Raw genomic sequence first — 14,252 nt, forward strand, 5'->3', positions numbered from 1 at the left:
GTCCAACACAGAACCGGATTTCCCATGCTTTATGTTGGGCAGTGTTCACTGCTGCTGGGGCACAGAGGGGCTCCCAGCAGAAAGAGGGCACTGACAGCCACCAAAACAACCTGCAGCCTTGTATGAGAGGGAGCTGGCAAAGAAAAGGAGTAGATGCTCAGGTTTGGTGGATAATCAGTGCTGTAGGGTGAGTCTTTCAGTGCAGAAAAATGGGTACCCTGCTGTCAGCCCGTTGTTTGGATTCACATCTCTCTGTGAGCAACAAGCAGCAAAATAAACTTTTTCTTGTAATCACAGAATCACAAAAAGGTTTGGGTTGAAGGGACCTTAAAGATTATCTTGTTTCAGCCCCTCTGCCGTGGGCAAGGACATCTTCCCCTGTCTCAAGCCCTGTCCAACCTGGCCTTGGACATTTCTAGGGATGGGGCACACACAGGCTCTGGCAGAGGAGCAAATCCTGGACGAGCAGGCAAACCTGAGCTTTACCAGAGACAGAGCAGGGCTCGGGTCTCTGCTGGCCTGCACTGGGAAAATGCACACAGAGAGAGGAGGGGGAGGAAGGCAAGGAGCCAAGAGATGGAGAGCTCAGGCTGAGACCCCACCCTCGCTGCTCAAATCCTCCTGATACCCCTCCTGCTGCCTCTGAGGCCCTTTTCTCCAAAATACCTTTTCTTCCTGCAGGCCTGCAGCATTTGAGTGATTCCCACAGCTCTCTGGCAGCCCTTCAGCCCCCAGGACCAAACCAGCTCTGTGTCACCCACTGCCAAATATCCCCTTCCTGCAGCCCTTGTGCCTCTGGCTGTCACCTGCTGCCCTTGTGCAGGGCAAGATAAAGTTTCCTCTGCAGCTGCAGACGAAGGGCCACTCTCTGAGCAGGCTTGAGATGAAGAGGGAGCTGTGGAGCTGTGACAGGGATGAGCAGAGGACACCAGAGGTGGGTCTTACCCAACCTGGGGATCCACCATGAGATGAAGAGCAGTTTGGGCCCTGCAGCTGCTGCACAGCTCTGGTGCACAGGTGTGCCCACAGCAAGACAAGACCAGTGCCTTGACACAGCCTCCTGCTGTATCATTTTGGGGTAAAAGCACACCAAAGCACACAGCTCCATCAGTGCTCAGGCGACATCCCCCACGGCCTCACAGCACAGCCAGCACAGAGCCCAGTACCACCAGTAACACCAGTTACTGCACCAAATGGTCACTGGAACACCAGCACCACCAGTTACCGGAGTAAAGTGTTACTGGAACACCAGCACCAAGTTACTGCAGTCACTGGAACACCAGTAACATCAGGTATTGGAACAAAGGGGAGAGAGCCCCTTTGGAGAAGGACAACCTGTACTTCAACAGGCTTCTCCAGTGGGTGTCTGAAGGGCTGAAGAGGTGCAAGAACAGGATCCAGGAAGAGCCCTTCTGGATGGAAACGCTGCCTCCAGCACTGGGCTGTGCTGCAGAGGGGAGTGGGGAGGGAAGGGTTTCCTGGTCCGTGGCCAACACTGCTGTTTATGGAGGATATGCCTTCCCCAGGGTGTGTTTCAACAGAGAGCACGAGAGTCACAATTTCATAGTTCACTTTCCCTCTCCACCCACTGGGAACTGCTCATATTTTTTTGGGGAAAAAAAAAACCCACCCCAAAACAACCAACAGCTCACCAACCTCTGTGGTTTCCAGCCAGGCTCCCTCCCCTGAGGAGCAGCTGTCAATACAGAGATCAGCCAGGGCTTTTCAGGCACCTAAAGTCAGGTTTGACCAGTTCTCCACTTGAATGGATCAAAGAATGCAAGAAAGGGGAGAAGTGGGAAATATTTTAGGTGCTGAAGCCCTCTTCACGGCCCAACAGCTTATCTGCTCTCAAGGTTGCCTGCTTTGCCTCTATCTTGATAAATCTGTGAACAATTAAACTCTCTTGGTGAGTGTTCCTGGAGTGGCAGCTCCAGGCTTGTCACTTTACAGAGCCAAGAAAAGCCACAGGGGGAAAGAAAACAATTAAGCAAAACTAAATATTTCAGAGTTGGAGAGGGAGAACTGGGGGAAATGGTAGGCCCCTACAGGACAATCCTCATTTCCAAGGAAAGAGAGAGCAAAGTTTAAATACTTCAGCAGAAAACAGCATGGAAGTGATGACCAGGTTTATGTGCCATTCCCCAGGGAACACAGGAGATCAGATGGCTCTTGCTGATGAGAGGGGCAGGCAAGGGACTCATCAGCCAGTGCTGAGTGGTGCTGCAGCTGTGAACACGGCCCTGGCAGCACCAGCATCCCTCCAGAGAAGTTCTACCTGTTCCTGAGGGATGGGCACTGCCAGCACAGAATAAATCCCATGCTCTTGCTCTTTAGCCCGCAGAGACAGATTCAGTGGGAACAACTCCCATGTCCAGCCTGATGCCCAGCTACAGCCCAGCCCCACATCTCAAATTAGCACCAGTCACTGCCCACAGCCCGGGGGGAGCCTCATCCCAGCCCTGCCTGGGGGGGCTGACACATGCCAGGGGCAAATCCCCACCTTTATCACCACCAACCCCTCGCAGCTGCCTCGCAGCAGATGCTGAAGTGCCACGGAGAAGCGGAAATATCCACCTCATTTTCCATCTAGGAAGTGAGAGCACACGTGTGAAATGATTTACGCAAGGGCGACTCAGGGGAAGAGCAGGAAGAGGATTCCAGCAGCCCCGCTTTAAAGTGCCACGAGATCGTCCCCTCCTGCTGCTGCTGACTCCAAATCCTGACTCGCTAGTAAATAAAAGCTGTGCCAAAAAGTAAATCTCTTCAGGAGAGGAGAACCCTGATGCTTTTAGGAGAGGGGCACTCCTATGCTTTTAGCACCATAGTGATAAACATTGTTCATTTTACTAAGTAAAATCCCTCCCTGTAAGGACATAAATCAGAATTTACTGTCCTCGGTTCTAAACCTCCGCAGTTATTTGCTTTTTACAGCCAGACACAACCTTTCAGAGGTGAAATTCAAGTGGACACCTAGAGGATGAAGGGACACCTCCGGGGCAGGGGGAGGCTGGAAGGAGGCTGGAGCAGGGATTGCAGGCAGCCCTCATAGCTGATGGCTGGGCAGGGAACGTGGCAGAGCCCACCTCATCCCTCCAGCCCCGGAGCCAGGGGCATCTACTGCCCCCAGAGCGCCTCACACCGCTTCCCGCGGCCGCGCATCCCTGTCCCGCACCAGGGATCAGTGTCCCGCACCCGGAATCCCTGTCCCGCACTCAGGATCAGTGTCCGACACCCGGGATCAGTGTCCCGCACCCGGGATCCCTGTCCCGCACTCAGGATCAGTGTCCCGCACTCAGGATCAGTGTCCGACACCCGGGATCCCTGTCCCGCACTCGGGATCAGTGTCCCGCACCCGGGATCAGTGTCCCGCACTCGGGATCAGTGTCCCGCACTCGGGATCAGTGTCCCGCACCCGGGATCCCTGTCCCGCACTCGGGATCAGTGTCCCGCACCCGGGATCAGTGTCCCGCACTCGGGATCAGTGTCCCGCACTCGGGATCAGTGTCCCGCACCCGGGATCCGTGTCCCGCACCCGGGATCCGTGTCCCGCACCCGGGATCAGTGTTCCGCACTCGGGATCAGTGTCCCGCACTCAGGATCAGTGTCCCGCACTCGGGATCCCTGTCCCGCACTCAGGATCAGTGTCCCACACCCGGGATCAGTGTCCCGCACCCGGGATCAGTGTCCTGCACTCGGGATCCCTGTCCCACACCCGGGATCAGTGTCCCGCACTCGGGATCAGTGTCCCGCACTCGGGATCCCTGTCCCACATCCGAGATCAGTGTCCCGCACTCGGGATCAGTGTCCCACATCCGAGATCAGTGTCCCGCACTCGGGATCCTATCCCACACCCGGGCCCCGTGTCCCACACTCCATGCCCGTGTCCCACGAGCTGTCGCCCCCGCCTGGCCCTGGCACATCCCTGGGGACGGGATGAGTCAGCGGCAGTGACAGACCCGTGAGTCAAGGAGCTGACGGCCACAGCCTCCGGGGATGCTGACACATCCGCCCTGGGCTGGAAAGCCGTGGCCAGGACTGTGGGATGCAGCGCTGAAGGGCAGGGTGACCCTTGCGCCTCGGCCTGGCCACCTAGAACAGAGGCCGGGCACAGTTAAAATGATAAAGTGGATATTTATTAAAGGCCTTTAACAGATACACCGTGGGCAGTGCAAAAGCCTCACAGAGGCTACACCCAAGACAGATGATGGTCATGAGTTTTTCAGACGATTATAAGTTGGTCCATTTGCATATCAGGGGTTAATTGCCCAATTACAGCTTCAAGTAATAAAATCACAGTCCCCCAGTTTGCTTCCCCCCGATTCACTTTTGTTTATACAGACCTGAGGCAGTGATTGTGACCCTGGTTCTCAGGCCTGGAAGGATTGTTTTGGCTGACCAAAATGTGAAGAGAATTTCCTATAACATTCTATATGGAGTTCAGTTATACCCCAATGCAGTACAGGATCTGAAAAACATAAAAGCTAAAAGCTTAAGGCATCAACCCCAGAGGGTCAGCCCGGGGATCTCAGTCACTTGAGATGGGACAGATTTTCTAGAGGCATCCCAGTGGGCAGTGCAGCCAACCGAGGGGTTTCTCATGAAGGGATCCCCCACCACTTTTGTACGTGCTAAAAAAGCAGCAAGAGGTTTTAGGATGTTCTTTACAGGGTATAGGTTTGAGAAGGTCAGCTGCAGCAATGGGAAAAGCCTCTTTGCACTCCTTTACACACGGTGTAGCCAAGGAAACAGATCTCTGGACTGAGAAATGGGAGATCTGAGGCTGATGTTCTGTGCAGACCCAGGCAATCAACTCTTTACAAGTCACCTTGTAAAGAGACATCACAAGGTTTCTGTAAAAGCCCTCAGGACCTTGCCTCCAGCTACACTCACAGCAATCATCACCCAAACCCTCTGACCAGAGCTGGGTCCCTGCAGCAGTGTCACAGCCTCAGCAGTGACAGAGATCCAGGCAAACCCGCCCTGGGCAGGACAGCACAGCCCTGGGCTGAGCCTCCCAAGCCTTGATTCCCCCAGGTCAGGGCAGCACAGTGCTTTGCATTTCCAGCACCACTCAGATGAGAAGGTCTGGAAAGTTCTTTGCTTGCAGCTTGGGGAGAGGCAGGGATCAGCAGCTCATGGGCCAGGCAGCACCAGGGGCTCCTGAGGAAGGTGCAGAGATAAAAGACCCTCACACAGGACCCTGCTGCTCCCCCACCTCAAACAGGGGCCTGCTCAAATCTAAACTCCAGGCCAGAACCTCAGGAGCACCAAAACACAGGGAGTTCCCTCAGTCAGCATCATCACAGGGACAAAACCCTAGACCCAGACACCAAAACCAGCCTCACCCACACCAAGATGTGTCTGCCCAACACAGCTGGTACCTGCAGGGTTTTTTTCCTTCTTTCTTTTTCTCCCAGCTAATGCAGAAACTCTCCCTGGACTCGTATCCTGGGTTCAAGTCCTGATCCAAGCTCTTCAGCCTGCAGCTTCACACCACTCATCTCCCCAGGAGCTGCTTTTCAGCTTCATGGGTGTCCTTCAAAACAAGCCAGCTCAGGATTTTAACTCTCCATCTGTCCCCCTACACCACCCAGATGGATTCAAACACACAGCTGCCTCTGAGAGAGGCTCTGCCTTCATCAGAGCTGCTTCAGCCAACGTGGGTCACTCCACCCTGTGTGTGCTGGGCAGGTTTGGGGCTCCCTGGCACTGCCAGGGATCAGGCACCCAGAAAACACCCAGCACCCACCCAGCACACACTCCTGCCCCCCAGGCCCCTCTTGTCAGCTTCTCTTCTTATCAGCAAAGCCTGTGACACCAGGCCCCTCCATCATCACGAGAAAGACATGGAAGCACAAAACCCTGGAAAGAAAAAAGCATCTGAAAGTAATAAAGAACCCACATCCTGCAGCTCTGGGGAGGAGAAAGTGCTGCATGCAGGCAGGCAGTGCCAGCTGGCAGGGGGTGGGCTGCTGGCATTGACAGATGCTGGCCCAGGTTGGGAAGCTGTGGAGAGAGAACCCAGCTTTGGGGGAGTCAGGGAAAGAATATATAATTTCAGAATATATGGATTAATTCCTTCATGAGCAGCCACACCAGAGGGTGCCCACACCTCCGTGCCTTGACCCGATGGGATTCTGAAAAAGACCAGACAACAAAAGCGCCAAATTATGAGTATTTGTCTACTCCAGTGTGCCAGAGACCAAACCTGGGTTGTCTCGATAATATGGTTTAATTTTCCAGACGGAGCAGGCAGCAGTGAAATGCAAACCCACCATTATTTCCACGGCCTTGAGTTACATCATGGCCAAAGCTGCAACCTGGAGATGCTGCAGTGCTAATGGCAGGCTGCCCCTCAAACCCTGCATCCAAGCAATCACACTGATCCCCCGCCCAACTGGCTTCCCTGGAAACCAGAACTTGCTTCAAGAACAGCTACTTTAGTTTATAAGCTACCTGGTAATGATGTAATCACAAAATTAATGCAGATCTCTTTATTTCACACGGGGAAAAAAAAAATCTTTGTTTTGGTACAAGAAAGACATTTTTTACAGGGAGAACAATCAGTCACTGGAACAAGCTCCCCAGGGACATAGTGGAGTCCCTGCTGCTAGAGGTTTTCAGGATGTAACTGAGCCCTGTGCTAGATAATCTTATTTAGGCTCCTTTTCCCACAAAAGGCTAGGCCAGGTGATCTTTTGGCATCCTTTCCAACCTGGGCTGTCACTCCACGAAAAAAAATACACTCTCAGATTTATTGTGTGATTATTTGCTTGTAAAACTAATGCATTTTATTCACCTGTAAACCCCTGCCCATTCTCCCCCCAAGCCACAATCCAGAGCTGTTTATAAGTCTCTAACAACACTCTTGGCATCAGCAACCCAAAACTCTGTTAAACCTCACACTGAAGGGCTATTTCATTTTACCTGCACTCAAACAGCAGCTCCATCCTGCAGCACAGGCTCACAGCTGTCCCATGGCAGGGAAGCAGCACCTGGATACAGGATAAATCAGTTTAACCACAGCAGCCTGAAGTGCTGAGGGCCGTGTCAGCCATGGGGAAATAAAGTTTTCACTGTCGGTGCTTAGGAAGGGAGAAGCTGCTCTTGCAAACAGACACTGCTGGGAAGAAGCAATGCACAGAGCCCAAGAAATTTCTTTAGAATGGGTCAGGATCCATGGATATTGGTTGAGCACACACATAAAGGACGATGTCTCCATCAGCTGTCCAGAGCAGGCACCAAGCACTGACAGCCCACATGGCACAGCTCCAGATCCCACTCACAACCCTGTGTTAGGGACTCTCCTCACTGCAGTGTCAGAACAGCTCCGAGTTCCCAGCTGCAATTCTACAACCCCTTCACTGACAGGGAGCTTCAGCAGAGACCCAAACACCAGATCCTCACCCAAAATCAAAGGGGAATGGCAGCATAACCATCTTTTCCTGAGGACTTACAGAACATCAGAGGCAGAGCAAGGAATTTTCCCTACGTTTTCTCAGCTACAAGGCTGCTCCTGATGTGGAGCACGTGATGCCACGGAGCCCTGAGCCCAACACAGCCCTCTCAGCACTGGGCACCCACTGCTCTCTAGCAAACCCCTCTGTCCACGAGCTACAGCTGCAAGTACTGCATGGAAAAGCCAACAGGACACAGATATTGTGCTTCTGAGATCATTAAGGCAACACAAGACATGTGTTGACCCAGACATACTTCCCTAACTACGTACTCGCTTCTACTCAGCATTATGGTATGCTGGACCTTGGAAGAGCCCTGACTCGCATGAGAAATGTCCTCCCTCACCCCAGCAGCATGGGAATCGCCTTGCTGGGAGGCTCCAAATCATCCAGCAAAGCAAAAATCTGCGAAGGAGCTCCAAGCCCTGGGGTTGGCCAAGTTCAGCAGAGCGGCGTCGAAGAGCGTTACCTGCTCTGTCAGGCCAGAGATGAGTTGTGCCCCACAGAGGGGCCATATTTAATGGAGATGAGCAGAATTTCCAGCAGATTTCAGAGCAGACATCAGGAAATGGATAATGCTTCATACCTTGACATGCCTCAGACAACTGCAGGAATGAGTCCGCTGGCCAGGCGGGAGCGGCAGCCAAAGGGGGCTGGGAGCAGCACGGAGCTCTCTGCACACACAGAGCCTGCAGAGGCAGCTCCAGAGCCCCAAAAAAACCCAGAGCCTTCCCTGAGAGACACTGCAGGGAGCTCCTGTTCACTGAGCCAGAACTGCAGCCACAACAGCTTGTTATGGAACATGTATAGTGAAGGTTCAGGTGGTTTTTACAGGTTTTTACAGGCTGCAGCTAGAGATGGGTCAGCACCAGGCAGGAACATGAGCAGTGGGACATTGACAGCACACACTGGGCTAAGAACACATGGGAAGGTGTCCCTGAGTGCCAGGGCTGGCATCTGACAGGAGGTGTAACCGTGCAGACTGTAAACACACAGTCTGGTGTTTGATGTGTGGTGTGCTGCAAGCCAGAGGAAAAAGGAAAATGTCTGGCAAATAAGGTGTATGGCTGTGAGAAACCATTAAAAAGAGACATGTCAGGCTTTTGTCTGCCATCTCCTAGGAGTAACAGGGACACCTGAGACAGGAAAGATAGCTGAAGTCATCAGAAGCCACCTCAACCCCTCTGCCCTGACACACATCTTTGGAAGATTCACTTTTATTTAAAAAAATGAAGAAGCAAAGTACATCCTCTCACACCTCCAGCAATCACAAACAGCACCCCTGCTTTCCTTTCCTCTTTCTCAGTCCAGGCATGTGGTGCTCCCCAGGCAGCCCTGAGAATATCAAGGATGTTTTGCTGTGACCCTGCAAACCACACACTGCAATCAGGGGCTGTGTCCCTGCTGCTCAGGGTGACGGATAAAACCACATCAAACTACAAATATTACACATAAACAGACCTGTAATGGGTGTAACTGAAGGATCCAGAGTGATCACCGAGGGGTTAATGAACCCTTTATCTTCCCTCTATGCACCTACAGCCCCATGCCTGGCTCTGCCCAACACATGCCACTCTCTGCAGCCAGGTGTGATGGTCACATAGTCACCATTATCTGTTAACTCCTAAAATGAGCTTTCCCTGTGCCATGTCAAAGGTGACATGAGTAACTCCTCTGGGAGCTCAGACATCCTTTCCCTCTCACCCCACCACGGCAGTAACCAAATCCTCTCTGCTCAGGGAGATGCAGACCCTTCCTTTTCTTTTAAGAAGAGGCCCGAGGCCCCGCGGCGTTAACAATTAAAGCTTTGTCGAGAGATCTGAGCTAGTCAAAGGGAGCAGCCGCTAGGGAAAGACAGGAGAGCCATCTCCAGGCCACTGCCACCAGCGCAACCTGGCACGGAGGGACAGAGCCAGAGCACAGCTCCCAGCCCCAAAAACAGAGCACAGGCATGCCTGGAAACAAATCCATTTAGACCTAGTGCTTTTCGTGCCCTCGTAGCTTTCAGAAATGTGTGAGAAATGAGTTAACTGGATTAGAAGAGACAAACAGGTTCTGTGAGATGGTGTTTCCTCCACCAGCACCCACGGGCATCACCCGAGGCTGGCACCTTGTCACAGAGCAGGCAGCCCCTCGCTGCCCCACGGACCTACAGCCTCACCCCACACCTTCCGTGCCTTCCCCTGAAGGGGTTTGTCATCCCCTGGGTCAGGGACACGGCTCTGGGAGGACAGCCCGAGCTCTCCCTGGGCAGAGCACACCCCAGGGGACGTGGCCAGCCCAGCAGCTGTGGGAAAGCAGACCTCAAAGAAGAGGCTCAGTTCCCACCCGCCCTGGAGTGCCCTGATCCCATCCAGCAGCCCCACACTCTGCTCAGGAGTCAGCTCTTCCCACCCACAGCTGAGGACTAATGAAAAGCATGTTTAGGGCCAGAGCAGTGACTGGGACGTGGCCCCCAGCGTGGCACGGATCTGCTTTCATCCAAATCATCTCTCAGTTAGTCACCAAAGCCAGGGCCCAGCCGTGCTGCTGCCTGTGACTGAGCCCTGCTCCCTGCTCCTCTCCTGCACCAGCACAGCATTGCCAGAGCCCACGGCCCCGTGGCACCCTGAGAGCACCTCAGCAGGACCAGGGTGAGCTGAGCAGCTCTCCTGTGCATCCACACCGGGCCATGGGGCTGGGAGTCAGCAGCATAGCCTGGGGATATCGGAACCACAGAACCACTTCGGTCGGAAAAGACACCTCAAATCATTGACTCCAACCATTATTTGTCCCTTCTGAGCCCAGAATCTCTTCAAGAATCTCTTCAGGTTTTGCCACACGTGGTTTATTGTTCCCTCCACTGCCCCAGCTGAGCAGCTTTCCCTGCCTGTGCTGACCCCTTCAAGCAGGGGCCTGTGGAGCAGATCAGAGACCAGACTTTCAGGCCATCTATTTCCCCATCCCATTTTTCATGCCAAAGTCACGTGTAATAAACACCACTGAGATGGTCAGCACGTTTCCAAGGTCCCGCACAGCATTTGAGTGAGGGCAGTGTGGTTGTGCTCATCATCCTGGCAACCTCCTCAGCTGAAGGCACACCTGAAGGTGCCAGGTCACCAGGCACAGCCACAAGCCCTCCCTGCACCCCTGCCCACGGCTCAGCCATATCTAATCCACCCATGGAAAAGCCAGTTCCAAGTCAGTGAAACGCAGATGCTCTTGGATATTGGTTTGCAAATGTTGCTCCAGGGCATTAGCAAGAGCTCCTGCACCTTTGCACAAGGATGCTCTGGGGTGTCCCTGTGTGCTGCACACCTGGGAGCAGTGACAGCCAGCCCGGGCACCAGGGCTCTGTGCTCCCTGCACAGCCCGAGGGCCCAGAGATCCCCACCTTTGGTGCTCCTTCAGGACACAAAGGATCACATCACTAGGGAGTCCCCCTCCTCCCCAGCGACCCTTTGCAGAGCTGCCCAGCACCTCTGCGAGGAAGAACTGGACCCAGCACTGCACCACGGATGGGATCAGACCCCCCTGTCACCCCCTTCTGTCCTGCATGTCCCTGCCCAGTGGCACAGGCTCTCCAGCCCAAAGCCCGGGCTGCTGAAACACCCACCAGGCTCTGAGCTACAAGCAGCTCTCAGGAATGCTTTGAAGTGGCTCAGATCAGAGCAGAAAGCATAAGCAAGAGATGGACAGAGGGATGGGAAGGTGCCGCTGTGAGGAGGGAGTGCAGGATGCTGCTGCAGGTAAATCCTTATCCAGGGGCACCGGCTGCTCTCAGCACATCCTTGCACGGGGCACGGTGGGGCTGGAGCAGGCCAGCCGTGGGAGCAGCCTTCCCAGGCCACAGCTTCGCTCCACCCTGCCCTGAGCGCTTCCTCTGCTCCCTGTGGTTTCCCTCCCAGCGCCGATGATGCCCAGCAGCCGGCGGGGAACGCCCAGGACAAGAGGCCCGGTGCCGCAGGAGGCTGAGCTGAGCTGAGCTGTGCCATGGGCTGGCCGGGAGGAGGAAAACACACCGGATCCACCAGTTCGGGCACAGACAGCCCCTCCCTCAATTTTCTTATCCTGGTCACCCTGCTCATGGACACACAGAGGGGACAGCCCGCAGCCTTGTCCCCTGTCCCTGCCGCCGGGAACAGCCACAGCCATCCAGGGAGCTGGGAGCAGTTCTTGGGAACACTCAGACATTGCCCGGGAGTGGGGAGCTCAGTGGAATATTCCCTGCTCTGCCTGCCCCGCTCCAGGCACGGCCAGCAAGGGGAAGCCCAGCACAAAGCAGGGACCAGCCCTGGAACACGCAGCTCCTGGGAGGGCAAAAAATCCCAGGGGAGATACCTTGAGCAAGCGGGGAAAGCTCCACCAGAACACATACACACACACACACACACACACACACACACACACAGAGCCAGGAGCCAACCTTCAGAGCAGAAGCGCGTCTCCATGCCAAGAGCTCGGCGATTTTCCTGCCTCTCTCTCCCCGGCTCGCAGCTCTGAGCTAACAGGCTCAGCATTCATCCCCCCGCGCCGTGCGGCACATGGGAGCGCAGGGGGGAGAGAGGGGCTCAAATGAAATCCAGACCTAGAGAGAGAGCAGTTTCTTCTTCCCCTCTTGCTTCCCCCCCTTCGCCCCCCTCCCGGCTTCTGCTGGAATCACCGTCTGTCTCGAGGACTCAGGAGGATGGGGAAAAAAAAAAAAAAAAAAAAAAAAGAAAGAAGAAAAAAAAAAAAAAAATGGAGAAGGGAAGCACTGCAGGGAAAAAAAAAAAAAAAAAAAAAAAAAAAAAAAAAAAAAAAAAAAAAAAAAGGGGAAATAAATAAAGGAATCGGCTGAAATCCACCCGGAGCGGGGCTGTTCCTCTTTGCAAAGTACAGAAGCTGCTGGAATGGTAGGAGGGCAGGGGCAGAGTATAACATATTAAAAGATCAATAGCCTACCTGAAATCCGGTCCCTCTCCATTACTACGGGATATATTTAGCATCCGCGTGTCACGGCCGTCCCTTTTTTCGGTGGCGTCCCCTTCTTTCCCCCACTCTCCCTCCCTCCTTGCCTTGCCTCCTCCTCCTCTTCTTCCAAAAAAAGCTCTTTGTCTGGTCTAATTTCTTCAATCTGTTGCAATCATGAATGCATCCAAATTACCACATTTCCATGTGCTGATCATATGTTTGTGCTCCAAACTGAAGTAGCTTTGTCTCTTTGAAATGAAAAAGAAGAGTAAGAGAGAAAGAGAGAGGAGGAAGAAGAAAGGAAAAGGGGGTACATGACCCGAAAAAATCCTGTAACTCCCTGAAATACTCCAGCAGGCGCAGGAAAAACTGGAAATCCCGAGTCCTCTGTAAAAGAGTCTTAAAGCTACAGCGTGCGAGTGTCCAGGGGAACGCTCCAGCCTCCACAGCTCCCTCTTAATATCCACCAGGAGATGCTTAAGGAACTTGGCTCCTCACAACAACAGAGCGAACAACTCATCCAGCTTCTCAAATCTCTCCCCACTTCCCCGCTCTTATTTTCCTGCTATTTCCTCTATCCCCTCCTCCTTCCTTGGCTCCAGCGTTCTAAAAGAGCGCAGATCCTGCACGCTCTCTCTCCTCCCCGCCTTTTGCCAGGTCTGAAGTTTCGATTCATGCATAAACTATTCGGCTGATGAAGGCTGACTTCATTCCAGGCTCAGCATCACTGAGCTGTTGGCAGTCCGGCCCCCGTTCCCTGCTCCTGCAGCCCCTCGGGGGCTTCCCCGCCGGCCCTGGCACCGCTTCTGCCTCCTCCCCACGGCAGGGCAGCCGGCCAAGGGGTTCCCAGCCTTGCCAGAAGCGATGGCGAAACTCTCTGCCCCGGTGTGGCGGCGGATTGAAGGTGGGATTTGAGAGGTTTTGCCCTCCCGGTGATGCCCGGGCAGGAGCAGAGCAGTGTCCGAGGCTCTGTGCCCGGAGGGATGGGAGGCTGCAGAGATGGGCTGGTCCATACGGAAACTTCCACTTGGCCGCCGGCCCGGGCAGGCAGCGGGGACACGGTGACAGCGCTTCCAGCGGGGGCTGCCCACTGGCCAAACACCCTGCACGGCCCTCCTGAGCCACCCGGCACTGATTCCTATGGATAATCACCCGTCTATGCCCAAATACCCTGCACTGATTCCTATGGATAATCACCCGTCTATGCCCAAACACCCGGCACTGATTCCTATGGATAATCACCCACCCAACTGCCTCAACACCCGGCACTGATTCCTATGGATAATCACCCGCCTATGCCCCAACACCCGGCACTGATTCCTATGGATAATCACCCACCCAACTGCCCAAACACCCTGCACTGATTCCTATGGATAATCACCCGCCCAACTGCCCAAACACCCTGCACTGATTCCTATGGATAATCACCCTCCCATGCCCCAACACCCGGCACTGATTCCTATGGATAATCACCCTCCCATGCCCAAACACCCGGCACTGATTCCTATGGATAATCACCCACCCAACTGCCCCAACACCCTGCACTGATTCCTATGGATAATCACCCACCCAACTGCCCAAACACCCGGCACTGATTCCTATGGATAATCACCCTCCCATGCCCCAACACCCGGCACTGATTCCTATGGATAATCACCCGCCTATGCCCAAACACCCGGCACTGATTCCTATGGATAATCACCCACCCAACTGCCCAAACACCCTGCACTGATTCCTATGGATAATCACCCATCCATGCCCAAACACCCGGCACTGATTCCTATGGATAATCACCCACCCAACTGCCCAAACACCCTGCACGGCCCTCCCGAGCCACCCGGCACTGATTCCCGTCCATAA

General features: G+C 54.1%; 1 protein-coding gene across 3 annotated transcripts in view; it reads right to left on the bottom strand.

The window, feature by feature from the left end:
* The window catches only part of SEPTIN9 (septin 9), a 142,744-nt gene that overhangs the window by 89,502 nt on the left and 38,990 nt on the right, over positions 1-14,252 (bottom strand). Inside the window, exon 1 of one of the 3 annotated variants that reach the window (XM_066332096.1) lies at positions 12,384-13,106. The exons of 1 other annotated variant lie outside the window; for it this stretch is intronic. In XM_066332096.1, the coding sequence (XP_066188193.1) occupies positions 12,384-12,405 (22 nt within the window). In that variant the 5' untranslated portion in view covers positions 12,406-13,106. Of the gene's footprint in view, positions 1-11,865; positions 12,084-12,383; positions 13,107-14,252 lie in introns of those variants that run through there. One more of the 3 variants, XM_066332093.1, reaches the window with a different exon arrangement.

Source organism: Sylvia atricapilla, chromosome 18, assembly GCF_009819655.1.
Source record: "Sylvia atricapilla isolate bSylAtr1 chromosome 18, bSylAtr1.pri, whole genome shotgun sequence".
NCBI lineage: Eukaryota > Metazoa > Chordata > Aves > Passeriformes > Sylviidae > Sylvia > Sylvia atricapilla.